Source organism: Python bivittatus, unplaced genomic scaffold (assembly GCF_059951505.1).
Source record: "Python bivittatus isolate LINGU-HERP-01145 unplaced genomic scaffold, Pbiv_v1 ctg000330_np1212, whole genome shotgun sequence".
Lineage (NCBI taxonomy): Eukaryota > Metazoa > Chordata > Lepidosauria > Squamata > Pythonidae > Python > Python bivittatus.
In genome coordinates this window covers 43743289-43769990 of record NW_028277058.1, presented here as the reverse complement: position 1 = coordinate 43769990, position 26702 = coordinate 43743289, and the positions used below count along the sequence as shown (strand labels likewise).

The 26702-nt window shown below is 38.6% G+C and overlaps 1 protein-coding gene across 1 annotated transcript in view; it reads right to left on the bottom strand.

Annotated features, from left to right (window-relative positions):
• Positions 1–11930, bottom strand: part of LOC103065932 (protein mono-ADP-ribosyltransferase PARP12) — a 29251-nt gene extending 17321 nt beyond the window's left edge. Inside the window, exons 1-4 of the mRNA XM_088141111.1 lie at positions 11502–11930; positions 6110–6245; positions 3384–3648; positions 730–822 (exon numbers count right to left, since the gene is read on the bottom strand). Coding sequence (XP_087997237.1) covers positions 730–822; positions 3384–3648; positions 6110–6245; positions 11502–11815 — 808 coding nt within the window. The 5' untranslated portion in view covers positions 11816–11930. The remainder of the gene's footprint in view (positions 1–729; positions 823–3383; positions 3649–6109; positions 6246–11501) is intronic.
• Between the last annotated feature and the right edge of the window lie 14772 nt (positions 11931–26702).

Genomic DNA, 26702 nt, shown 5'->3' with positions numbered 1-26702 from the left:
ATCAGCTGTATATTAATTGCCCGGTTTGTGCTACATCAGAAGTCGTCAGAGGTATTACAAATCAGGCCTTCAATTTCTAAGAGTGTTCCAAAACTGGGCTGCCAAAAAAAAAGAAAAGAGCCAAAAAAAACCCTCATAATTCTTTGCTGAATAATTGTCCAGATTTTTGCAGCCTAAATATGGTAGCTGTAGTTCTTAATCAATTATTCCTTCTCACATATGTCCTAACAGCAAGAGATGACAACCTCACTTCACAACACAAATGTGAAATTACACCATAGCTTTCTAAACTAAAAACTGGCTTTTTTTTCCTACTGAAGGCGCAACTAGCAGTGGGTGGTGGCAGAGACCACAAACAAGCATTAAAAAAAAAAAAACTAAGCTAAAGAAGTCCTGTGGCCTACATCTAAGCTGCTCGGAAATGATGCTAAAGGTCAAGTTTGTGGTATCTGGAAATACACAAAACCAAGACCAGATCAACAAGGGAACCAATTTCGCGGAATGGTGATGATCTCTATACAGATAGAGACTAGAGAGCTATCTATCTAGGATCCTTTATTTTGGATTTCTGCACTGAGCAAGAGTTGGACTCAGCCTAAATGACCTCTTCTAACTTCATGATTCTAAGGGTAGGGTGAGAAATAGTAGCATTCATATCACATATCAGAAACAGGGAAAGCTTGACCCAAGTGATGCCAGAACACCCAACATGGATTTTACCCCACTTACCTTGAAAGCTACAACTTTTCCTAATGTGGTATAAACAAATCATATCTGATTCATCAGTGTCTGTGGTGGACAATACCTGATTTTCTCTTCTCTCTAAGGAAAAATGATGCATATACTTTGACTCAAAATGACAAAAGATACATTATTTTGACTTCCTCCAATTCCCTGTATATCTGAGGTTTACAAAAGTTGATCCCCCTCAAGGGAAGACTTAAGTACCCAGATCAGTTCTAGAATTACAAGGCCAGAAAGAGGCTGTGGTTAAAAGGTTATGGGCGGGGGCATGATTTGGGAGAGGATTTCTTGATTTCATTAAGACTCTGTAGGAAGAGAACTCTGTTAGTCTATGGTGGCAAAAAATCAGGAAGAGTTGGGAACACCTTTCATGACTAACATATTTTATTAACAAGGATAAGCTTTTGTGAGTTGCAGCTCACTTAAGACCCTCTATCTTTCTTTCAGTGTTTCAAGGCCTAAACCCTTCCTAACATCAGGAAGAAAAGTATTATTTTATGCAACATTTCCCCTAATCCTCAACATATATTTAAATTGTTTACAGCAAGGACAGTTGTGATTCCTCCCTCACACACAAGCAATCAACAAGAGAAAAGACATGCTGATCCCTGTAGGCAGAATTCACACATTACACAAAACCATAATGAAGTCTGGTCTTGTCTTAGCATGGTATGTGAATCCAGCCTCTGTGGTTCATGTATCATGGTTTATCCAATCAAACATTTTGCCTGGTGGGAAATTATCTTCCAGTGACCTGAAAGGGGAATCAATTGCCGTCTTCTAATGTTTCCATTTTACATCCACCCCTGGCATAACCCAAAAAAATGTACAAAAAAAGCACAAGATTGTTGTATTGCAGAGTTGAGAAAATATAAGAACTGAAAAAGGCGGTGGTGAAGGATAAGGGAGAAGCAACAAGTTCAGAAAAGGAAGAACAAGGTAGGAAAGAACAGGGACTTCTCATTAGCTTATTGCAGAGAAATATTTGTGGAGAACACATTTACTAGAAGTGTAGGAATCACATGGACTCTCTCAGATCAATGTGAAATGACCAAAACATCACATTAAGGAAAAAAGGTAACAAGATACCCAACACAGATTAACACAATTGATTTCCATAACTGTCTTTATAAGATTTATATCCTTTCTTTCATTCATCTCAACATGTTATATATAGCACTCCCTCCTATTTTTCCCCACAATAATCCTTGGAGGCTCAGGTAGTTCTCCATTAACGACCACTCATTCAGTGACTGTTAGAAGTTACGACAGCACTGAATGAGTGGTACTTACAACAGATCCTGGCCATTCCGGCACCCTGCAGTCATGTGATCATGATCTGAGTGCTTAGCAACTGGCTTGCACTTACAACAGTTGTACCGTCCCATGGTCATGGGACTGTAATTTGTGACTTTCCCTGCCAGCTTCCTACAAGCAAAGTCAATGGGGAGGCTAGCAGGGAAGGTCACAAGTCGCCCCTGTAAGTCTCTCCCACTCCTGCTGCTTTTTCTCCAGAGAAGCCTGGCTATGGAGTATGAGACCCCTGTAGCACGCACTCACCTGCAGCACCCCCCACCCATACTCTGTGGCACACCTGCCTGACCAGCCACACTTGTGCACTGCTGCGGCAGCCACGGGTGCATCCTCCCACACTTGGCAGCGGTCATCCCCGGCCTGGCCATGCTCACATGACAGTGGCCACCAGCACATCCTCCCGCACCTGGCAGCAGCCACCTCCCCTCAACCCGTGTTTGCACCAAGCCACAGCAGTGACTTACCGACCCAGCGGCCTGGGACTTGCAACCCACCTGGGACTTTCAACTTCCTGACGGCTTCCCCATTAACTTTGCTTGTTGAAAGCTGGCAAGGAATCATGATGAGGTCCTCGCTTAACGACCCACGATCCTCGCTTAACAACAGTAATGGAGACTGCTGGGATTGCTGTTGCTAAGTGATGTGGTCATGTGATATCGCACTTTATGACCCCATCACTTAGTTACAGAAATTCCAGTTCCTATTACTGTCGTTAAGCGAGGACTATCTGTAATTTGGGCTAAAAAAGAGTGACTGGTAACTGCTGATTGATCATGCAGCAGAGCTGGAGAAAGCTTCCAAATGCTTATCTTCCCATAAATTATTTAAAAACTTTGAACTATGCAATCCTAATCGGCAAACAGCCAAATGCAGCCTATTTAATACTGTTTCCAATTGCATAATTGAGGTTTTTACAATCACAGCTGAGAAAGCACAGAAGATCAACTATATTTTCTCTCTTTTTTCAGAGATGACCAAGCTGGCCATGTCATGCAAAGTAGACAGATGTAAACCCTTGCATACCTCCCTGATCAACAACAGTGGTCTTAGAATGCCTAGGTGAGTGTCAAACTGAGTTTGGATTACCCCAGTTCAGATCTCCTGTATCACAAGCTGGCTAATTGCTACAATGCAAAGCACTGAGGTGATTCTGACAGCCCAACCCTTCCAACTTACTATACTTCCTGACTGTGCAGAGATAACAACTCCCAGAATTCCCAAGTTAGCATGACAGGAAAATTAGGAATTATAGTCCCAAGACATTTAGAGAGTATCAGACTGGAGATGACTGCTGTACTGTTTCCAAACAGGATAAAGTACTTTACCTTTGTGTGTTGATGCTGCTCTGCTTTTTATGTCATACACATTCCTGTAGATCAATGGAATTCGACTAATCAAAGCTTGACTCATCCCCCACTTCTCCAGTTTCTCGTAACAATCAGGATTAAAAATATCATGAGAGTGTCTGCAGTTATTCCCAAATCTACATTCTCCCTGGAGATAGTACTGACATATATGAAGTTTAACACAGATCTTCTTAAAGGTGCAAGATCCATAAGGCCCATCCCCTTTGTTGTAATATGGGCAGATCTGGTGAAGGAAAGGGGGAAAAATGGTATCTTTAAAGCAAATGGATATATTTAGTCTATCTCTAGCCAAGCAAACATGTAAATACATAATTATGCCTAAATGTTCACAAGGAACATGGGATTCAAAGCATCTCCAGGGAGGTTTAGACAGAGAGCAAGGAGCCACCCTAATTCAATACCAGGTGCTCACCTTCTATTATACAAGGTTCTATCCCCAGCTATGACCACTGATAGCACTGGAAGATTGCTTTCTTCCAAAATGCATATTCAAAACTGATTACACCAGTCAGTGGCAATTTTCTACTGCCTTATTAAAGGAATCCCACAGCATAAACTATGCCTCCTTATGATAAAGTTAGCAATGCTGTAATCTTAGACTAGGGCCTTTATTTTAATTGAGTATTATTATATCCCACTCATTCAACAAGAGGTTTTCAAAGCAATCTTGGAAAAAAGATTTAACCAAAATAAAAATACTAAGCCCAATAATTGAGACCAATTTTGGGGGGGGGGTGCCTTCAAGTCAGTCTTGACTCCTGATAACTGCCTGGACAAGTCCCAGCAGTTTTCTTGGAAAGATTTCAGAAGTGGCTGGCCACTGCCTTCTTCCTAGGGCTGAAAGAAGGTGACTGGCCCAAGGTCAACCAGCTGCTTTATGCTTAAGGTGAGACTAGAACTCACAGTCTCCCAGTTTCTAGCCTAGTGCCTTAACCAAACTGGCTCTCCAACTAGAAATACTGATTTATCACTGGAAAGGCCACTGATAGTCACTGAAAGTGCCACTTGAATATGTGCAGGGACATATTCCTTCTATACTTCACAATTTCCAGTTAAAACACATCAGGAGCATAAGTTTGAATTTGCTTAAATGGCAACAACTAACCAATAGCCTAAAACAAGCCCAAATTACTTCTGAACTGTCAGACAGAGGTGTTTTGCAAAATACATTTCTTCCTCTTTTATGACAAGAATACCTATTCTGATGTTACGATGTAAACCAATCAGGGTCATTAATAACTGCAAGGGTATAAAAATACAATAATAAACAAATAAATAGATGTGACCAGCAGAAGCATCTATAATTATGTGAAAGGAATCAATAAAATAGTAACATTCAAAGCCCAAAATATAAAGACAAGTATTTACATTCCTGAAACATGTATGGTTAAAAATGCATGTTGCAAGTAATTTTTTTTCTCTGCATCAATCACAGAGAAAAATGTCTTGCACCAAACTGAAGTCTGTTCCTCTCTTTCAACTCTAAACACAACAGCTGATTTCATGTACCTTGTTTGGTCATTAAGCAGACTGCTTGGTTCTGGCCTGAATTTTGACCTTGAATTCAGCCACTGTAGTTTGCAAACCATGGTTTATATTCAGTGTGTAGTATGATACCAAGCAACTGTAGCTTATTCAATAAATGGTTACACAAACTACTGTAGCATGATTCTAGAAAATGGGCTGGATATGATTATCAGGTCATTTTCGACTCCTAGCAACCACATAGATTCTATGAAGATCTGTCCCTAACCTGGTCTTCCAATATTGCACCCATTGTTACAATTAGTGGAGTCCTTGGTGGTCTCTGAGCTTGGTTGTTTGCCCAACTAGGTAACATCATCAGTACAAGTAAGGATGCTGCTTGGTCCCTGTTTATATATAGTAGTTTGCCCTGCCACTTTAGTGGGGGTGTGGTTTTCTCCTTGGGTTCCTTGATTTGGGTAGTGTTTTCTGCTTGATTGCCTGGTGTTACCTCCCTACTTATCTGTGTGTTGGCTGCTGGAGAGGATGTGGCCTTTTTGTTTCCTTCTGAGCTTTTTTATTGTCTCTTTTGAATGGTGTGTAAATGTGGTTTATCTCTATGTGTCTATTGATGGTTGATTTGTTTGAATGCCAAGCTTCCAGGAATTCCCAAGCAGTTTTGGATTTGGTTTGGTCTAGGATGCTAACAGTTTCCCAGTTGAAACTGTGGTTGAGTCTATCCATGTGTTGCGAGATTAAGTTTTCATCATGTCTTCTGACTGCTAGTTGGTGTTCATGGATGTGCTCTGCTAGTCTTCTGCCTTTCTGTCCTACATAGTGATTGTTATAGTCCTTAAGCTGTACGTTGTAGATGTCTCCTGTTGTAGTTATAATTAGATTAGCCTCAATCAGTGGGGGTTATATTAGACAACACTCAATCCTACTGATTGCAGGTTTACTCTGACCAAGTCTGGATCCATCCCAAAATGCAGGCTACTTTTCCTCATCAGCAATGACGACAATGTTGACTACAGCACTTTTTGCATTCAAGTTTATAACAGAAAACCCACAAAGATTATATATGTTTACTTTTAAAACTGAAGATGAAATTCCCCTAACACCAAATTTCCTGGATAAATTAGAATGATTCAGTGGGCCACATCGTGCACAATTAAAATTTCATTCCATTAAGAAGCATCAACCATGCGTGATAAGCTCACCTCGGGCAAGAGCGAAGGATCATTCTGAAGCAGCAGTTGACATAATTCATCAGAGTTTAAGATTTGCAGCCCATGTTCTTTTAGGACAGAAAGGTTGTGTCCTGTATAAATGTCATGGATAAACTTGCATGGTTTCCTAAAAGTTTTGGAAATATTAAACATGGTTTGTAATTCTACCTAGTTTTAAGTTTAAAACTATATACTGTTCATAGGCATGAGCGGACAGCAGACAGTGGCATCTTGACTGATATTGAAAGCTTAGCTGGGTGTCCCTTGAACCAGGGACTTCCTGGGAATTCCCAGGATGGTAATTTAAAGTCTAGGAATTAAAAAAAAATCCTAGAAGAAAGCAATGGCAGACTACTTCCATTTCATGCCAAGCAAACTGTACAGATATATCCAGGCAAATTATCAACAGAGCTCATCTGAAAAATAGTTTTATTTCTACATGGAATTCAATTCCAGGGCAAGAAATGGAGTTGTTTTGCACACTCCAACAAAAACCAGAACTTATATTGACTGATGAACATGGTACATTTGTTGGGGTGGAAGTTGAACCACGTGGGGGCTAAGACTATGATATTGGGAATTTATGCCCCACATGAGGATAATGCAACCTTTTATAAATGACTTATGGAGAAATTAATGTTTTTATGAATATTTCTTACAAAAATTGGTGTTTGATGGGGGATTGGAATGGAGAGATTTCCCCAGTTAGACTATACATCTGACAAAAACATTAAAACCACTCATGATAAATTACCAAGTTTTTTTTTTTTTTTAATTTGATGGAAAATTTAGGGTTAGTGGGTGCACAGAAACAAAAAATGGTAATTCTAAAGAATATACTTATTTTTCAGAAAGACATAGTTCTTTTTCAAGAATAGATATGATCTGTATCTCAAAGAATCTAGCTAAGATTTCTAAAGTAGAGATTTTACCAAAGACTTTTTCTGACCACAATCCTATGAGTTTGGTTTATAAAAGGAAATCTACACCTTTTAGATGGAGATTAAATGAAATGTTGTTACAGAAAGAAGTAATAGTGAAGGATTGTAAAAAGAAACTAACATAATTTTTTGAAAATAATCTGAATATAGGCACTAACTTAAGAATGGCTTGGGGTGCAAGTAAAGCTTTTATGAGAGGATATTTTATACAACTCAACTTAAAAAGAAGAGCAAGAGAAAACACAGGCTATTTTAGATGAGATAAAGAGAAAAGAAGAATAATTAAAGAAATCTCCAGGGAAGATAAACATTTCTCATCAAGTTAAACTTTTACAGTTTTTGATGTTAACAGTAAAAGAAATGGAAATAAAAATGAACCATGCAAAGCAAAAAAACTATGAATTTGCAATTAAACCAGGGAAATGGTTAGCATATAAATTAAAAAAAGAAAAAGAAAACAGTATTGAAACTTCAAGAGAGAAACACTGTATGAACGGATAATATGGCAATGCAAAAAGCATTTCATCAGTGTTATTCCAATCTGTATAAAGGACATGATATTTCTTTGGAGAAAATAGATGAATATTTAAAAATATTGAGATGGGCGGTGACAAATTTGAAATATAAATAAATAAACAAACAAAATTTACCAAAGATTACAGAGAAACAAAGACAGATTTTGAATGGACCTATAACAATAAGAGAGGTTTTTCTGAAGCTATAAAAAAGATTAAATCAGGAAATATACCTGGACCAGATGGATTACTGGGTTCTTCTTATAAATGCGTTGATGAACTTTTACAACCTTTGCAAAATACAATGAATTTTATTTTAGAGGGAGGAAAGATGCCTGAGACTTGGAAAGAGGCAAATATAGCATTAATACCTAAAGAAGGATGATTTGACTTTGATAAGAAATTATAGGCTAATATCACTACTTAATGAGTATAAACTATTTACAATGATCCTAGCTGATAGGTTGAAAACAATTTTACAAGATTTTGAACTTCATGAATAATGTGTGTTTCTACCTAAAAGACAATTAAAAGATAATGTTAGAACTGTACTGGTATATTAGAATATTTTGAACAGCACAGTGAAAAACAAGTTGTACTACTACTACTACTACTACTACTACTACTATTATTATTATTATTATTATTATTATTATTATTATTATTATTATTTTAGATGCAGAGAAAGCTTTTGACAATTTGAATTGGACTTCTTTATTTAAAGTTTTGGAAGATATGAACTTTGAAGAGAATTTTAGAAAATGGATAAAATAGATATATACTTCACAGAACACACAAATAATTGTTAATGGAGATCTAACTAAACCATGTGAGATACAAAAAGGAACAAGACAAGGTTGCCCATTGTCCCCTCTTCTGTTTATTTTGGTTCTTGGAATGCTGAATGGAGATGTAAGACAAGAGGATTATGGGTGTTGAGATTAAAAGAGACTTATAAACTAAGAGCCTTTGCAGATGATCTGGTGTTGGTTTTTTCTTTTAAAGATCTTTTAAAGGGAAGTGAAATATTAATGGGAAAATTAAAATAATTTGGTGCATTAGCAGGTTTTAAGATTAACAAACAGAAGACAAAGATGTTGACAAAAATATGAAGATACAAGATCAAATAGAATTGATGAATAAAATGGGTTTTAAGGTCGAGAAGATGATAAAAAATTGGGTATTAAGATGACAAATAGGAATTGTATGTTATTTCAAAATAATTAAGACTTCAAATGAAATTTAAAAGGATATGTTAAGATGGAAGAAGACACTATTGTCATTGTTCAGGAGAATTTCTGTGATTAAGATTAATGTTTTGCCGAGAATGTTATTTTTATTTCAGACAGTACCTGTTTTGACATCTGATGTACCAATTAAACAGTGGCAGAAAAATGTATCTAAATTTGTGTGGCAAGGAAAAAACCCATGAGTTAAATATATGGTGTTAGAAGATGTAAAAGAAAGAGGAGGATTGGGTTTACCTGACTTGAAATTACACTTTGCAGCTTGTTTAGTTTGAATGAAAGAATGGATATTGCTGAGAAACAGAACGCCTTTGGAGTTAGGAGGACATGATGTGAGATTTGGGTGGCATGGATACTTATGGCACAATAAAACCAAGGTTAATATAGATTTTAAAAATAATTTTGTTAGATGTACCATACTGAGAATATGGAACAGATATAAACCTAAGTGGTGCCTGAAAATCCCTTTGTGGCTCTCCGCACAAGAAGCATTTTATAAAAGAGAAATGATAATTAAACATAAATGGTTAACTTCCTCTGATATACTAGAATTTTGTCAAGGAGAATGTAAAATGAAATCAAGAGAAGAACTGGCAGCAGAAGGATACACATGCCAGTGGTTTTCTTATATACAATTATTAGATTTAAAGTAGATAAAAACTTTTGAACACTGTAAGACTGAATTTGAACAATGAACATGTTATTGCTAAAACGTAGAAACTTTGATTGAAACAGAAGAACAAGTGAAAGAATATGATAAAATGGGCTAAAAACTTTGATTATAATATACAAATGGAACAAAGGGAGAATATGTGGTTTAAAGACTAAAATTTTACATTATGTTATACTCTTAAAAAGACTTTTTATAAAATGATGTATCATTGGTACATGTCACCAGAAAAAAATGTCTAGAATGTATAAAGGTACTTCAAATTTATGCTGGAAATGTAAACAAGAAGAGATATTTTATCATGCTTGGTGGACGTGTAAAAAAGCCAGAAAAATTGGACTCAAATATATATAACAATACATTTTAAAGATTAATATACAATTGAAACCAGAGACTTTTCTTTTGGGACTTATAAACAGCTGGGAAAAAATCATGGAACTTTGTTTTTGTATATGACAATTGCAGTGAGATTATTATATGCACAAAGGTGGAAAGATTCGAATTTACACACAATGGAGGAATGGATGGTGAAGATGACGGTACTTGCTGAGATGGCCAAATTGACAGCTTTAATTAGAGGCAAGAAATCGTCTAAGTTTAATGCTGACTGGAAACCCCTTATTGACTTTTTGCATGAAATGGAAAAAAATGAAATTATGATACATGGTTTTGATGATTAGGAAAAAAAACCAGATTATATAAAAAGTGTAAGTAAGGTTGTAACCATACAGTAAGAGGTTAATTTACATTTATTATAGCTGTTGCAAAAGAAAATCGGAAGTCGTTTTTTTTTTCTTTTTTCCTGTACTTTTGGCTTTCTTTTCTCCTTTTCTCTTTTCACTCTAAATGTTAGCTTTTGTTAGTTTTTATCTTTCTTCTTAAAATTTTTAATAAAGCTTATATATGTGTGATCAAAAAAAGGAATTCAATCCTAGGGCTTTCGGTGTACATACCAAACTTAGAAAGCTTCTTCTAATGATAAATGCTTTAGACACATTGTGCAATTTTGCAATGTCAGTAAAGATTGGGGAAGGGAAAATGAAAGATCTGGGCCAAACAGGAGAATGAAGAGAGAGTCAGCTGAGAAATGGTGCTGCACAGTAGAGCTTCTTGTTCATGTCCTGCTTACGTATGCAGAGAGACACATTGTTTTAGACTAATAAAGACAAGAAACACAACATTCCACTTCCTTCTTAGTTAAGTCTTGATAAGGCAGAGTAAACAGGATGGCCAGGAACAGAGAGGTAAGAACTAGGCCTGAGAGGATCCTCTTTCCGAAAGGCCCTGGGAAGGAAACTCTCTTGGTAGAACCAGGTGCCATTTTCTTTGGAAAGGCTGGATTGGAAAGTCCATTTACACATCTCATCTCAGCGGTACATACAAGTTATCTCAGCTTCACCCCATTACTAATAAATATACTTTGTGTGAGATGGGCGGCTATATAAATTAGATAGCTAGATAGCTAGATAGATAATGTTGCTGAAGAAAAGTATTAGCGGAAGATCACCCACGGTTTCCCTAGATCCGAACTTGAAACGCTTTCCAAGACGCAGCCTCCCTACGGAAAGTTTCAAGGCTCTTTCATAAAAAAACAGCACCACGATCAGGACCCTCAGGTTCGGCACCGGGAGTCGTATTTCGAGTTTTTTTTCCTAGCCAGGAGGGGAAAAGGAACCTCAGATGCAAAGCTGCTGTCTCAAAAGTCCCCGTCAATGAATCCGGAGTGAGAATAGCGCCCTGCACCGCACCCCCGCCTTCCGCTTTGCCGGAGTTCACCGCATAAAAGGGCGAATTGCCTCCGGAGCCGAGCGGCCCCAGAGCGAACTCCCGCGATCGGCCGGGGCGCAGCCGGGCGCCCCCAGCGCCAAAGAAAATCCCGGGAAAACAGGATCCGCGGCAAGCGAAGTTCTTCCTCCCAAAGGACGCGCCTCCTTTGGGAGGTTTCAAGACTGCCCCCGTCCCTCTCGCTCGGGGCGACCCTCCCCTTCCCGGCGGACGTGTCGGGCTCACCTCGCGGCCTGATGGCGGCACCCCCCGTACACGAAGTACCGGCAGAGGTGGAACTGCCGGCAGCCACCGGCGCACTTCCCACTACCGTGCTCCCGGCACAGCCGCGCCCCAGTGGTAGCCACCACAACACGGTGCTCCTCGCTGCCGGCCGCCGAGGGGGGGTCCTCCCGGGTCACCAGCGTGAACTTCGTCTTATCCTGCAGTATCAAGGCCAGGCCCTCCGAGGTCAGCCGGACCTTTATGTCGCTGACTTTCAGAGAGCCGCCCGCGGCGCACACCGCCCGGAGGATTTCGCCGGCGAAGACCGTGTCCATCCTGGCCTAGGAGCCTCACCCCTTCCTCTTCCTTTTCCCCTTCCCCACCAGCCGCAGCCCCCCAGGCGACCACCTCCTCCTCCTCCACTGAATTCCCGCCCTCAAGATCGCTCGTCCCACCCCCTCGGGTCAGCCCAGAGTTTGCTCTGTTGTTCCCTTCCCTGCTCGCTCCCCGGAGAAATGAAACCGAAAGCAGCCGAGAGCTTCCCAATAGAACAAGGCGCAGCTGGGTTGCTAAGCAACGGAGGGATGGGAAAAGTTTAACTTTTACTTCTGAATCGACAGTCGAGTGCCAAGGGCCGGGGCCAGAACGGTGCGCGAGCTTTCGACTCGCCCGGGACTCATCATTAGGCGAGCAGCAAAGGCAGAAGTAGAAGTGATCCCAAATTATGCTAGGAGTTATGGTGTAAGGTTAGGCTAGTTTCCCATATCACACTGTGCGAAGTTATGGCTTTGGCTTATTAGTTCATAAGCAATGGTTACTTGGTTAGGCACACAGAACACACTAACATCATGTTTTGTTAAGCCAGATGACATAACATGGAGTGTAAGTCACCTGAATCTTAAAATGGAGGCTACAGACTAGAAGTAATAACATCTGGCTGGGAAAGCTGGACCACCAGAGTCATTGGGAGCAGGTGGCTTATAAATTTAATTAATAAAAATAAGGCTGAATGAACAACAAAATGATGCCTTTGAATTGTGGTGCTGAGAAAATAGTTGAATATTCCTTGGACCACAAGAAGAACAAATTGTTCAGTGCTAGATGAAGACAACCAACCAACTTCCTGGAAGCCCTCATGAAGAAGCTAAAACTTAGATATTTTGGACAGGAAATCCAGAAGCAGAAGTCACTGGAAAAAAATGAAGGCAATAACAAAAGGCCAGCAGAAGACAAGGTGGCTTAAGTACTAGCCCTGATGACACAAGCATGAGCTTACAAGAATTCAAAGAAGCAATTACCAACAGATAGTGCTGGCAGAATGATGTCCATCAAATCACAGAAAGTCAAAAGGGAATGAATGACAACAACTACCTGATTATGACTCAGTTCACACAAGAAAGAGATAAGGAAACATAGCTAATTCTAATTTACTTCAACACTCTTTGCTATACCTCCCCATACCTTCCTTTCTTTGTAAACCCTTCTTCCATCATGTCACCACACTGCTTCCAACATTGCTGTTTGTTCTTTAAACTTCTTACCTCTCTTTGAGGATCTCACCAAATCCATTGAACCATGACCTTCTCAGTCTTCCCATTTCTCTTGACGTATTCCATTACATATTTGTTTTACAAGTCATTCTTTCAAAGCATTTCAATATACTTGTTACTTTGGTATTCAGTTGATAATTATTCAACACCCATTTTAAGTTCTTGATTCCCACTGCAGTTGATGTACTTATGTTTCTCCTGACATACCCAACTCTCACTTTCATATAGCAAAATGCACAGAAGTGTGTTATTATATACAGCCATTTTTGTTCCTTTGGATATCATTTCCTTGCAACATATTAGATATGATTCACTAGTAGTTGCATATCTTAAAATTTCTCCATGCATTTTCCCCATCTTAAGTAAATATTCTGTCCAGGTAAACAAATGGATTTGTTTAAATTCATATACTCTAGTTTTTGCTTTTATTACATTTATTATATATCCTTCTCTTAGTTCATGCTTAGAACTTAACCATTCACTAAGCATTCTGTTTATTCTCACACATTTTCTACTTCATCATATAATTTACAATAAATTACTGAATTTTCTGTTAAACACAGCTACTTTGGATTTTGAAACACTTGATATAAGTGCTAATGTGATGCAATGATTAAAGTGTTGGACTAGGAGATGGGAGACCCAGGTTTCTAGTCTACCCTCCCCTATGGAAGCTTATGGGCAATTTTAGGCCATTCACTCTCTCTCTCAGCCAAACCTACGTCACAGAGTTGTGGAGAAAATTAGGAGAAGGGTGTGCCATGTATGCAACCCTGAACTCCTGATTTAAAGGCAGGATATAAATCAAATAAATTTTCAGCTTCATCTTTCTCATTGCATCATATAATGTATCTAATATTGTCAGCCCATAACATGATATTGTACAAAGGTACATGCATATTTGTGTCCCCAACCAGCCCTTTTAAAGTCAACACAAAAATGCCTTATACATTTATCCATAAATACATTAAACAACCAAAGGGATATTACGTATCCTCGTTTTAGTTCATGCTTAGAACTTAACCATTCACTAAGCATTCTGTTTACTCTCACACATCCTGTACTTCATCATATACCACTCTTATTGCATTCAGCTTCATATTTTGGCACATTCCCTAATAACACCTATTCACTTTTATCATATAGGAGGAATGCCTGAAGGGCCAATGTGAGGAATTCCCTAGGCATCTGGAAGAGGAAGTTGCTCAGATTCACTCAGAGTAGAATGCTCTGGACAGATCCTGAGGAGATGGCCAAATCTTTGTCTTGCAAAGTTAACCGTGATAAGTTTAATACTGTGATTCCTGAGGAAGTAGACAGGGTTCTCTGCAACATCAGCTCAACCCCTCACAGTCTGGACTCTGCCATTCCATATAGGTAAAAGCCATAACAGAGGTGATGGGGAGTGGGATTGGGACAGTGGTGAATGCACTCTTCAGAGTGGGAGTGTTACCCCCTTCTTTGAAAAAGGCAGTGGTATGCTCCTCCTCAGGAGGCTATGGCTGAACCCAGATGTACTGGACAATTATCAACCTGTTTCCAACCTCCCCATTGGGGGAAGGTTGTGGAGCAAATGGCAGATTACAACTGCAGAAGACCCTGAAGGAAGTGGGTCTGGACCAATTGCAGTCAGGTTTCAGGCCTGGGTTCAGCTTGGAGATGTCACTGATTATGGATATTAATGATTTCTGGTAGGTAGTCCCTCCTGGTCTTGCTGGATGTCTCAGTAGCTTTCAGTCATAGTATCCTTCTGAGCCACCTCTGAGGGTTAGGAGTGTGGGTTACTGTTTTGCAGTGGTTCTTTTCTTTCCTGAAATGAGAGTTTTGGGAAAGGGAGAAACTCCTAACTCCTCTATTGTGGGGTGCCACAATGCTTAATGCTGTACCTGGTGCTATTTAATATTTACCCCTAGGTGAGATCATCTGTTGGCATGAGGCCAGGTTTCATCAGTATGCTGATTATGTCCAACTGTACATTTTGACCCCTGGCTGAATAAATGCTGCTGTTGAAGTGTTGTCCAGATGTCTATAGGCTGTCTGGGTCTGAATAAAGAGGAACAAGTTCAGATTCAATCCCAGAGAGATGGAGTGAAGTTCAAAGGCCTACTGATTCCAGTGAAATTCCATCATTAGCTCTGGGTGAGTTTGCAGTTTGAGTTTTCCCTGAACAGAGCTAGTTTTCCATTTTGGAGTTCTCTTGGACTCACAGTTCCTGCTTGAGGAACAGATGACACCTATAGCTAAGAGGGCTTTTGCACAGCTCCTTCTTGTGCACCACCTGAAACCTTTCCTGAAGCAGGATGCATTACTTACTGTCAATTCCTGGCTTAGTTAATCCCTTGACTGATTGCTTTATCCCTTGGTGCTAATTGTCACCTTTAAAGCCCTACATCATTCAAAGCCTCGGTGTCTGAAGGACCATTATCTTCCAGCAATATTTGGCTGCCTGATAAAATCTATTAGGGCAAAGTCTTTACGTGTCCCCTTGATTAGAGAATCCATCTTCAGGGGCCACAGAAGCATGCCTTTTCAATCGACACCCACCCTTTTATGGAATAGTATTCCTCAATATTCAGGGAGCCCTTTCCTTGCCTTCAGGACATTAGTGCAAACTTGGCTATCAAGCCATGGACTAGGCATGAGGCATGTCGACCACATTTTAGGTCATTATTTAGGTCAAACCGAGAGTGAACAGCTACTTTATGGTTCAGTGACTTATGTGAACCTCCCAAATGGATTAATTAGGTAAACCAATAAATAAAAAAATAAAATATAAATAAACCAAGATAGGCAAAGTTGTTTGGCAGAAAAATATTTAAAATGCAGTGGGCACATTCCCAAAATGTAAGTTACTTTCACATATATAAAGCTTATTAATCATAGTAGTATAGATTACCCTTTGAGATAGAGGAAGAAGCAACACTGACATGGCTGAAGTTCAGCCTTCTCATCTCTCTTCTCTGAACTAGCATCTTCTTGAACTGCAGAGCTATAATCATATACCTCCATTTAAAGGTCATTGGAGCTTACTTCTGAGAAAATAATAGGACTAGAAAGTAGCACACGGGACTAAGTGACACTAAGTCCAGTCAACACTTGGACTGTTCAGTGCTTCAGATTCCCTCTCCAAAGGGGCTTTGGAATGTATGGGATGCCAAACAGAGCATCTGTCTGCAACCCTTTAGAGTAACTGTATCTTTTCCCAGGATCTTAGGAGAAGATATAGCTACTTTAAGTCATTTGCAAGCAGGTGCTACATGTTCACTCTTGAACCCCTGGAGGCACATTTTGGAGGTAAAACCTGAAGTTCTCTACAGTCCTAAGAAATAAAGCATAATTTATGTTGCACAGCAATATTTTGCAAAAGTGACATAAACAAGGAATAAACACACCTAGCGAATTATACTCAATAATTCATTACCATTGACACTTTTAAGTAGACATAGTATCATAAAACACAGAGCAAGCCACAAACGTCTTGACTCTCACTTCTGTGTATGAGTTTTAATCATGCAGATATGGATCCACAAAGCCCAAAACAAAGCATAGGAAAGCAGGAAAACTATCACAGCAGCAAAAATCTAAATTTTGTGAACCATTATTCTAGAAGGACTAATGTAATTCCTCTTTAAGGTTATCTATTAAAGTGAACAAACATCATTTGTGTCAGATGAGATGGCTTTTTCTGTTGCTTTTAAAAATCTGACTAAGAATGCAACAACATTTGATAACAGCCAGACCTATCTTCACAAGACAAGGCCAAAGGCTATTATCTTAAAGAAAAAATCCAAGGGAGGCCTGCTGGATATGTGCCGATTTTTGTGTGTGTGTTTGTTAAGATCCATCCTTATTCTCTGCTAAGAGACACCATGCTAACATTTATAATTGTGAGTTGCTAATCTTACTGTCTTCAAGGTTGACCTCCATTCTCACAGCCTCTAGAAGATAAATTTCTGAGTGGGATGCTTTTTCATACTTCTAAGGTATGCTTTGAATTGCTGATAGCATATTCGCTGCATTTAGACATCACCTCAAGTTATAATTTTTGATGATTTTGTCTTAACTGTGAATGAGTTGTGTGTGCTAGTACTTGTTGCATAATTGCTTCTGTTTTCCTACTAAAAGGAGCGACTAAAACAAAGCTAGATGGCTCTATCCATGGTATGTTTAGTATGAAGCCAGAGTCATAAGCCAAAAACAATATTAGGAGACAGAGGAGACAGAGTCTCCAGTTCACAACTGATTAGGTTCACACATTGAACAAAGACATGATTTGCTTTTGTGTGTTTGTCTTGGAATATATCACAACTGGTTGAGGTCACTTGCCAATAAGCTTTAAACCAGGGTTTATAAACAACAATAGCTGTGTTCACCCAAATATACTAAACCAAACCACATTAGCACAATGTGTGAACCCAGCTGAAATTGTAAGAATGGAAAGAATAATATGCAAGTGTATCAATTTTCTCCTGACGTAGAAGACAGGTAATTTGATAATATATCAATACACTGAGACTTTGTTGAGTTTTCAGACAATAATCTCAGTAAAAGAAAAGCAGAGTACCCTCCAGGATGTTGTGGACATTAGTTCCAGCAGTTCCTCACCATTGGTTATGGCCATACATCTGGAGAACACCAGTTGTCCATCTTTATGTCCCTATTTTTACTTATAAAAGGATGAATCTAAAATAAGGGACATGTCTCTACAATCATAGTTTCTCAACACACACAGTTAATCACCTGGCACCTTTCAGGTCCTATTAGCTGGAAATTAAGGAAACTGTGATTTCAGCATCTGGAAGGCATCAGCATTGGGATCTAATGGAAGCCACAATGGCTTCTACTAGACAGCTTCTTCTAGACAATATCACTAACTACTTTCCACCCACATTCATGGGCAACCACATTGGAGAAAGCTCACATGCACATCAAATTTTCAGTGCTCTATGAGAAAAAACATGACTCACACCCATGCAGTGTACACAATCTGAATGGATATAGTCAAATTTAAAATTGACTAAATTTTAAACATAAATACAGTTAAATGTTTGATTTTATATATTCCTATTGGGTTTTTCATATTTAATTAATCAAATATCAAAGAACTATACCCATTCAATGAAATAAAAGAATCAGAGCTAGGTCTGGTTTATACCACAAGTTGTGCCATAATGTGATATATGTATTAGGATTTGGTTTAGCGTATTGTGTATCATCTAAATCCATTGTGTTTTTTTTCATTAAACCATGGTTAAACAATCCATGGCTTAGTGTGAATCCAGCCTTAATGACCATCTGCCATCTCTAGATATTTTCTAAAATGAAGCTGCACAGATTTTTAGGAGGAAAGGTTGGCTTCTCATTTCCAGTGGCTAGTTTGTAGAAGGATAAAATGTAGCAAATGTGGTTGAAAATTGGATTTAATTTAGGTGCCTCTAAATGAAGGAAACAAACATGCCTATGCCTTCTTAAAATTTATCAGTCCCCTTTTTCTAAGAATCTGGGCCACCTAAGCTCATCTCAAAGCTGGCTAGTACATAATCAACCCCATGGTTCCAATTTAAACTACTTTCCTTTTGAAGCCCATTAACTTTAACAAAGGAATATCAGCTTGGATCTAGTTTCTGGATTCTTTCCCTCATATCCTAGAGCATTTGGCACATTCATTAATATATTCTGCAAGATGAAGGTAGCTGTTGTCTCTGAAAGTGGAAATAGGCTTTCAAAGCTTTAATCTACCTCAACATTCTGTAGAAATAAAAAAGAAGTTTCTTAGCCTAGGCAGGAGAAAGTCTATTCCTATGGGTCATTTCCTGCAAATTTGTAAGGACACCCTGTCTGCAACAATTTCCTTACTTACCCTAACTGTGAAAGAGCAATTTGAAAAAAAGGAAAACAGAGTTCTTAGATTGGACACAACATGATACCTGGGCAAGGGAATCTTAAATGTTTGAAATGGCCCCCAGGTGAGCTTGATTCTTGGTGCCTACATCAATATAGTTTTCTTGAAAATTACACTAATGGCTTGCCATTGCTTTCTTCCAGGATGCTTTTTCAGTGTAGCCCTGGGATTATCAGGTGTTCCCTACTGAAGTCCTAAGCAGGGCCAAATCTGCTTAACTTCTCTGAGATCACCAAGGGCTGACTAGGTGCTGCCCTCTGCTGAAGCAATAGGGTCTTTCCAGCTTCAGAAGGCAAAATCCAAATTAAATTCCAATGAAATCTTTGAAATACGTGTTCCCTGGATTTATAGCCAGATATTAGATTGAGATTGTAAAGAATATTGTTCTCATGTATACATGTTTAAGTCCATGATACATGCTTACCTATGTAACTCAACTCTCAAGAAATCAACCTTCAGGCAGATACAGTCGATATTAGAAGATTACACTTGGTGTCATCATGAGAGGCAGATGTCCAGAGAGATTTAGGAATCATAGGAAACAGGGTTTTTCAAGATATACTATGATGTATAACTGAAACACACAATGACACATGCCATCAATTGCAATGCTACAGAAAGGCCAGACTGTAGGGTTACGTTGTATTTTCTTAGAGAAATAACATTTGTAGTGGAGTCCTTGGGGTTCTCTGAGCTTGGTTCTTTTCTTGCAATTGTTTCATTACCCGGCTAGGTAACATCTTCAGTGCTAAAATGGGATGGGGTTTGCTCTCCCAGTGCTAGAAGGATCACACTGCCATACATCAGAAATGTCTCAGAAACCACCAACAGACTATTACAATCATATGGCATCTCTGTAGCACACAAACCAACAAAATCACTCCAAAATATCCTAAGTAAACCAAAAGACCCAGGAGCCCAAGAAGAAAAAACAGGAGTCATCTACAACATACAGTGTAAGGACTGTAACAAACACTACGTAGGACAGACAGGCAGAAGACTAGCGGAGCACATCCACGAGCACCAACTAGCAGTCAGAAGACATGATGGAAATTCCTTAATCTCACAACACATGGACAGGCACAACCATAGTTTTAACTGGGAAACTGTCCGCATTTTAGACCAAGCTAAATCCAAACATGCAAGAGAATTCTTGGAAGCTTGGTATTCAGACAAGGCAACAATTAACAGACACAAAGAGATAAAGAGCATCTACATACTATTCAAAAGAGACAAAAGACCAGAAGATGGCCTCACCAGCATTCAATCACCAGCAGTCATCACCAGGAATCATCACCCAGATAAGCAAAGGTTACCACCAGGCACACAACCAAGCAGTCAACATATGCTAATCAAGGAACTAGCAGAGAAGCAAAACAGAACCCCCACCCCCACCAGCACTGGCAAGGCAGACCACAGCACATAAATAGAGAGCAAACCCCATCCCATTTTAGCACTGAAGATGTTACCTAGCCGGGTAATGAAATGTTTGCAAATGTTTGCTCAGAGAACCCCAAGGACTCCACAGTTCAACCCTGAGCTACACATATTCACCTCCATTGCTAACATTTGTAGTCTTATTTGTCTCAGGGCATAACATTGTCGAAGAAGATGTAATCACCTTGTTCTCAGGTATAGAAGCCCTGTTTAAATCCCGCAACATGAAATAGTCTGCCCTATTATGCTGACTTCTCCTCCTTTCAATGTTTAATTAAAAAGCAGGTAAAATAAAGTGACAGATTATGCCAACTAATAAGCACTCAGCCACAGAGGAAAATCTTCTCCTTCCATCTTCTTCCATTGCGTATAAGAACTGCACCCTCACTTTTAATATTTAGGAAGCTTTTTAAAACATGGCTTTTTCCATATGCATTTGGGGACTGAAGCAAGAGTAGGAGATGTACCTGAGCTAGGAATGAGTCTGGTTGTTTTAATGTTATGAAGGGTTGTGGTTTTAATAACTGTATTATGATTTATGATTATACTATATTCATGTTAGGCATTTATTATTTTATAACTTTGATGATTTGTTAATTATTGCAATGTATGTATGTTATAACACATGTAATTATTACAGGTTGTTGCCATGAGGTGCTTAGAGTCTGGAGACTGAAGTGGCATAAAAGCATTTGCAATAGATAAAAATGAATATATATTATTTCTTGTATGGATACGGAAGGACAACAGAAGAAAGAAGATAGAGACTGATAAATTGTGAATGTAGTACCTGCAGCTTCAGGTAATGGCTTGCATTGTGAATGGGATATCAGGGATTACAGCGTTTTTCAGCAGATAAAGTACGTTTAACTAGGTATCATTATTTTTCAAATAGTGCATCCATTTAGATAAGTAAGTAGTGACCCACCTATTCAAATGGAGAATTGCCTGGCACACATCTGGATGTCATTCTGGTTCCAGGTCAAAGCCTCTTTATTTCTCTAGCCTTTTTAATCCTCTGCTGCTGTTTTCTCTAATTTGATACCTTCCCTTTCGGTTCACCCATTAAGTAGCATCCCCAAATATGAGTACTGTACTGCTTTTATATTGCTTGAGAGTTCTTTTTAATTTTGTTTCCTGTCTTTATGCTGTTTTGTACTGTGGTCTTTTAATATTATTGTTTTCATGGTCTACTCAATTCTGTAATTTGTGTAGATCATCTTGAGTATCTCTGGATAGGCAAGGTATAAATAAAACAAAGGTCCCAATAGAAGCGAATATGTGTAGCTCAGGGTTGAACTGTGGAGTCCTTGGGGTTCTCTGAGCTTGGTTGGACTCCACAAAACAAAGGCCCACATATTTGTGTATTGGTTCTGCTTAGCAGAGAAATTTGTGTAATTAAACTAATTTTAAAAAATGCTGAGAGAATCTACCAGGAAGGGCTAAATTGTATTAAGGTTACAATCCAATGTTCAGCTTTTCTTGCAGTGCCTACTGATCATGGTAGGGTTTCTGTCTGAATAACCACCCATACAATTAGAAAGTAAAGTTCTTTTAGTAGAAAATGTGTCTGTGTTTTCCTGCTCATGACCTCCTGACTGATTTATGGGAAATTCAGAAGAACCTATAAATGCAAAGCAGGGATTTTTTAAAATTGATTAACGGTTAATCCCCAATATGCTTTGCTAGGTACATTTTATTGTTATTCATAAAATGATGCTCTCAGCATCTTTAGAAAAAGTTAAGCATTTCATTTGATTTTCAATATGTTCCTTCTTGTTGCGGTTTTCAAGGGTTCCTTTCTCAATGGGACTTCCCAAAGAAGCCCTGTCTTGGGTTAAACAGGGCCAAGAATATAGCGGCGTAAGAAACAGTGCTGACTGCTGGGAATTATCCTTAAAAATGGCATTGTAGCTCCTGTAAGGCCTACTTGGGTGGATGAAACCATCCTCAGACCAACAGGGACTGACCCTTGCTTAAATGGAGAAGAATGAGTAGGTGGGGGCACCACTTGCAACACTTAGAAAAAGTAAAAAAGGGCAGCATGTCGCGCTTGGGCATAGACCACTTTCTAGTTTTTAAAGACTAATCTTTAGGTGTCATCTGATTAAAGCAGGGCTGGCCAGCCTCCAATCCCAAGGCAGTTTACAGCTCTCAGCCAAATTCCCCAAACAATCTCTAAAAGGATGAGTTCAGAGGGAAAAGAGAATGACAGGAACAAAGATGTCAAAACCAATGTCCGATGGATAATGTATTTCTCGATTCACCTCGGCTTGGGATCCACCCAATGCTTGCTTGTGCCCTGCTCACAAGCAGCCCCGAACAGACTTTTCCTGAGGAAGAGTGGTCCTTACTGAAAAGGAGAGTAAAAAAGTCACAGCTGAATTCTGTCTTCCTATGTAAGCATTACCTACATAAGATCAAGTCACAGAACAAGAGAGAATTGGGGAGAAGACATTCCTTCCTTGAAAAAGAAAGGTGGTCTCTGTCATCTGGGGTCCCTGAACACACATGCACTAAAAATAAAGCACTTGCAAATGTCCTTAACTGAATCAGATAAACATTTTAATTGACCAAGAGATATAAACAGTAGGACTGTGCAAATCGTTTGTCCTTTGCAACCTTGGTAGTAGGTACAAAACGTCTCCCTTTGAATTCTTTAGGCTGCTGTATATTTTTCTAGGCTTCCATGGCTTCTTGGTAAGGTGCTCCTTGTTGTCTCTGTGTACAGCTATCCTGCTTTGGTTTTTTTTCCCCCAGGGAAGTAGTTGTACACATACATGCATATGGAGATAGGTGGGAGCAGAACAGCAAACACCTCATTCAAAGGTTTGTCCAGATGGTGCCACAACTATGTGATCGGAGCCCCACCCTGTTTTTACATACACATGGTTGTGGCTGCCATCTTGACCCCGCTCCCTGTGGACTCCCCTGCCATCTTCAGATGTCCTAGGTTACAGCACTACTGCTCCTAACTAGCATGTCCTTACTTGCTGGGAATTCTGAGACTTACAGTCCCAAGTTATCAGGAAGGCACTAGATTGGAGAAGGCTGATTTGATTGATTAAATATAGTAATAATAATGATAAATAGATCTGTATATAGGTCTGAAGCATTAGTCAACTCATGTACATTTGTAACTGAGCTTAAGTACCTCTTTTGATCTCAGCCATTCCTTGCTCTATTTGATTGCATTCTTTGCAACCATCTTTTTCTCTTTAAACACATTACACAATACCTTTTTCTCACGCTTTTTTTTGGGGGGGGTGGCAGCATTTCTTTCCAATCCACATCCTCATTCATTTTATGACTTCTCCATTCACCCTTTCTCCTACCTCCTATTAGCATAACTCCACACACTTCTGCGGCAGTCTGTAAAGAATTCTTTTCATTTTGTTCTACATCCTTTTTCTGTATGTCTGATTTCCATTATTATGTTGGGAAACACTTCTTCATACTTGAAGACTTGTGCCACTTCTGCAGTTGTTCTACTTTTACTCTAGTTCTCTTTTCTTCCATGTCCTCCCCCCCACGCCGATCCATTCTTGCCACTACCAAATAATGATCTGTCCCACATTAGGAACTTCATGTTACCCTTATATTCTTCACTAATCCGTGCATTTTCTGTTTGTACTTATGAATACACTTGTGTTTAACCACATACTAGAAATAAATCAATCTCTTATCAAACATTTTCCATTCACATTCATTCTGGGTTTCTGAATGAGCCAATTGCCTTTTCTATACACTCTCATCTCATTTCCACGCACACATTCATATCATCTAACAGAATATTTTTTTCTTATGGATTACATTCATTCAGAATGTTGCACAGCTTTTCCTAAAACCCATTCCTGGTTCTTTCGTGTCAGTATTCACCCAGCATAACATGCAACTATCACCAACCTATGGGTTCCTATTTTTATATGGACTCACAACAACTTAGATGATACCAGTTCCTACTTTGAATCATATATTGTAGCCATTCTTACATTCATAATTAAACCTATACCTTCACTCCCTTACATGTATTGCTAAACTGAACAAAACTCAAGGTTATAGAAGGTGAATACTTTAAAATCTTGATAAAGCAGATATCCGGACTTCACATTCTTTAATTATAAGGAAATATCTTCTTATAGGCTCTAAGTATTCGATATCTCAGACCTAAAATAAGCTCTTCAAAAGTTGCCACCAAATTGTAAATTCTTAATATGACAAAAGGAATTATTAAATGCCTGTGTTGCAATAATATTTATTATGATTGATCGATTATGTGCCATCAAGTTGGTGTCGACTCTTAGCCACCACATAGATTTTCTCCATGATGATCTGTCCCTAGCCTTGTCCTTCAGCTCTTCCAATGGTGCACTCATTACCACTTTGTAACTATTATAGACTATAACTGAGTCTATCCAACTTGCTGCTGGTCATCCTCTTCTTTGCTTTCTTTCCATCTTTTCCAGTATTAGAGCCTTCTCCAGACAGCTAGGTCTTTGCATAATGTGTCCAATGTAGGACCATTTGAGCCTGAATAACACTAATTGCATTTAACTAATTTTAATGCAAATTAAATCAAACTTAGCTTTTTTTCCATCTTCTTCACCCTGGCTCTGTCTAATTTTTGGAGCATACCAGTTAAATGCCAAATGGACCTCACAGCTTGAAAAATGCTGTGCCCCTGTTCCTTTTATTTATATATAAATAAAATATTTATTAAATAAATATATATTTATTAAAGTTTTTAAGCAGAAAGATAAAAACTAACAAGAACTAATATTTAGCATAAAGAAAGAAGAAAGAGGAAAAAGATAAGAAAAAGACAAGCTAAAGGTGCAGGAAAAAAAAAGAAAATATAAAGAAATGACTTCCAATTTTCTTTTACAGCTGTTATAAGTGTAAGTGTAAATTAACCTCTTACTCTATGATGCATTACTTACCTTTTTTGCTCCCCTGTTCCAAAGTACTATCTTTGCTTTCTTTTGCCATAGTCCTTCTACTTCTATTTGCAGGTCTTTATATGCTGTGATTTTTCTCCAGTTCTTTCTCTTCCAATATGTCATTATTGTTGTTGTTCTTTCTTTCTCTGGTGAATATTCAGGACAGCTAATAAAATTAAGAACTAATAGAGTATTGAAAGATACATTCAAATGAATTGGAAAATTAACAATTACAGGCTCAGTGAAAGAGATGCATTGTTACAGATTTTCTAAAGGCTGAGAGAAGAGAGATCAAATCTGGTTCCTGAGGAATTGTCTTCCATAACCTTTAAAGAATACAGAAGAAGGGCCTCTCCTGTGTGCCAAAATGACATAAACAAGTGAGTTACCTTCAAAGAGACCTCTCTTGTAGATCTTAACAGCCAGAGAAGCTGATAACATGAAAAGAGATCTTATGAGATTTAGGCCATTTAAATGAATTGTCAGCTAATTATGGGATCCTGCAAATACCATTTTGGGGAATCACATCAGCCATAGTGCTTGTAGACATCATGCTGCTGATCCCAGCTTATGTGGTGGTCCTCAAAAATGTTTTATGATGATGTAGTGCTGCACAGAAATGAAAAGGTTGGGAGCCACTAATATACAGTATAGTATTTATGTATTGTGAGTTCTATAAATGAGAGAAGGGCTTTGGTCTGGCTGACAGTCACCAATCATAATAAAGACTCAAGGTATTATGTAGAATGGAACATAGAAATTAATTTCAGCTTTGTCTTCAGGCTTACAATCTAAATAAAGAGACACATGGAAACATGAAGGAAAAAGGGGACAGGGAAAGAGAAACAGAGACACTAACTGTGCAATTTTATACATATCTGTATAAAAGAAGTAAGTTTTCAAGAGTAATTTTTCAGTACATCTCAGTTAAGCATCCATAGAAAATGGAATTTGCATACCCATTATGCAAAATTTGCAAAAGGAATAGCAAAAGGAATTGCATACCCATTATCCTATTCCTTTTGGAGCAAGCAATCCCATGTAGAACATAAAAAAGGAGTAGGAAATAGTAATCCAAATAAATTAAAAGTCTGAGATAAGAAAAAGAAAAGGAAACAGAGCTAAAGCTAGTTTATATTGACACAAGACACTATACTTCTTTATATCTTTTTATCCTTGCAGGCTCTCCTTCTTCCACCATGTCCATATGCAGATAGAAGATAAAAGAAAAAGTGCTAGAAACAGAGAAAGAGTAAAAAAAAAAAAAAAAAAAGAGTCAAAGAAGCAGCTTCCAATCTTCTTTATAGCAGTTACAAACAAATTTATATCATTTCTCCCCCTTTAAAACTACATTATATAGTTCCCTTCTTCCCATATTCAACCACTTTTAAAT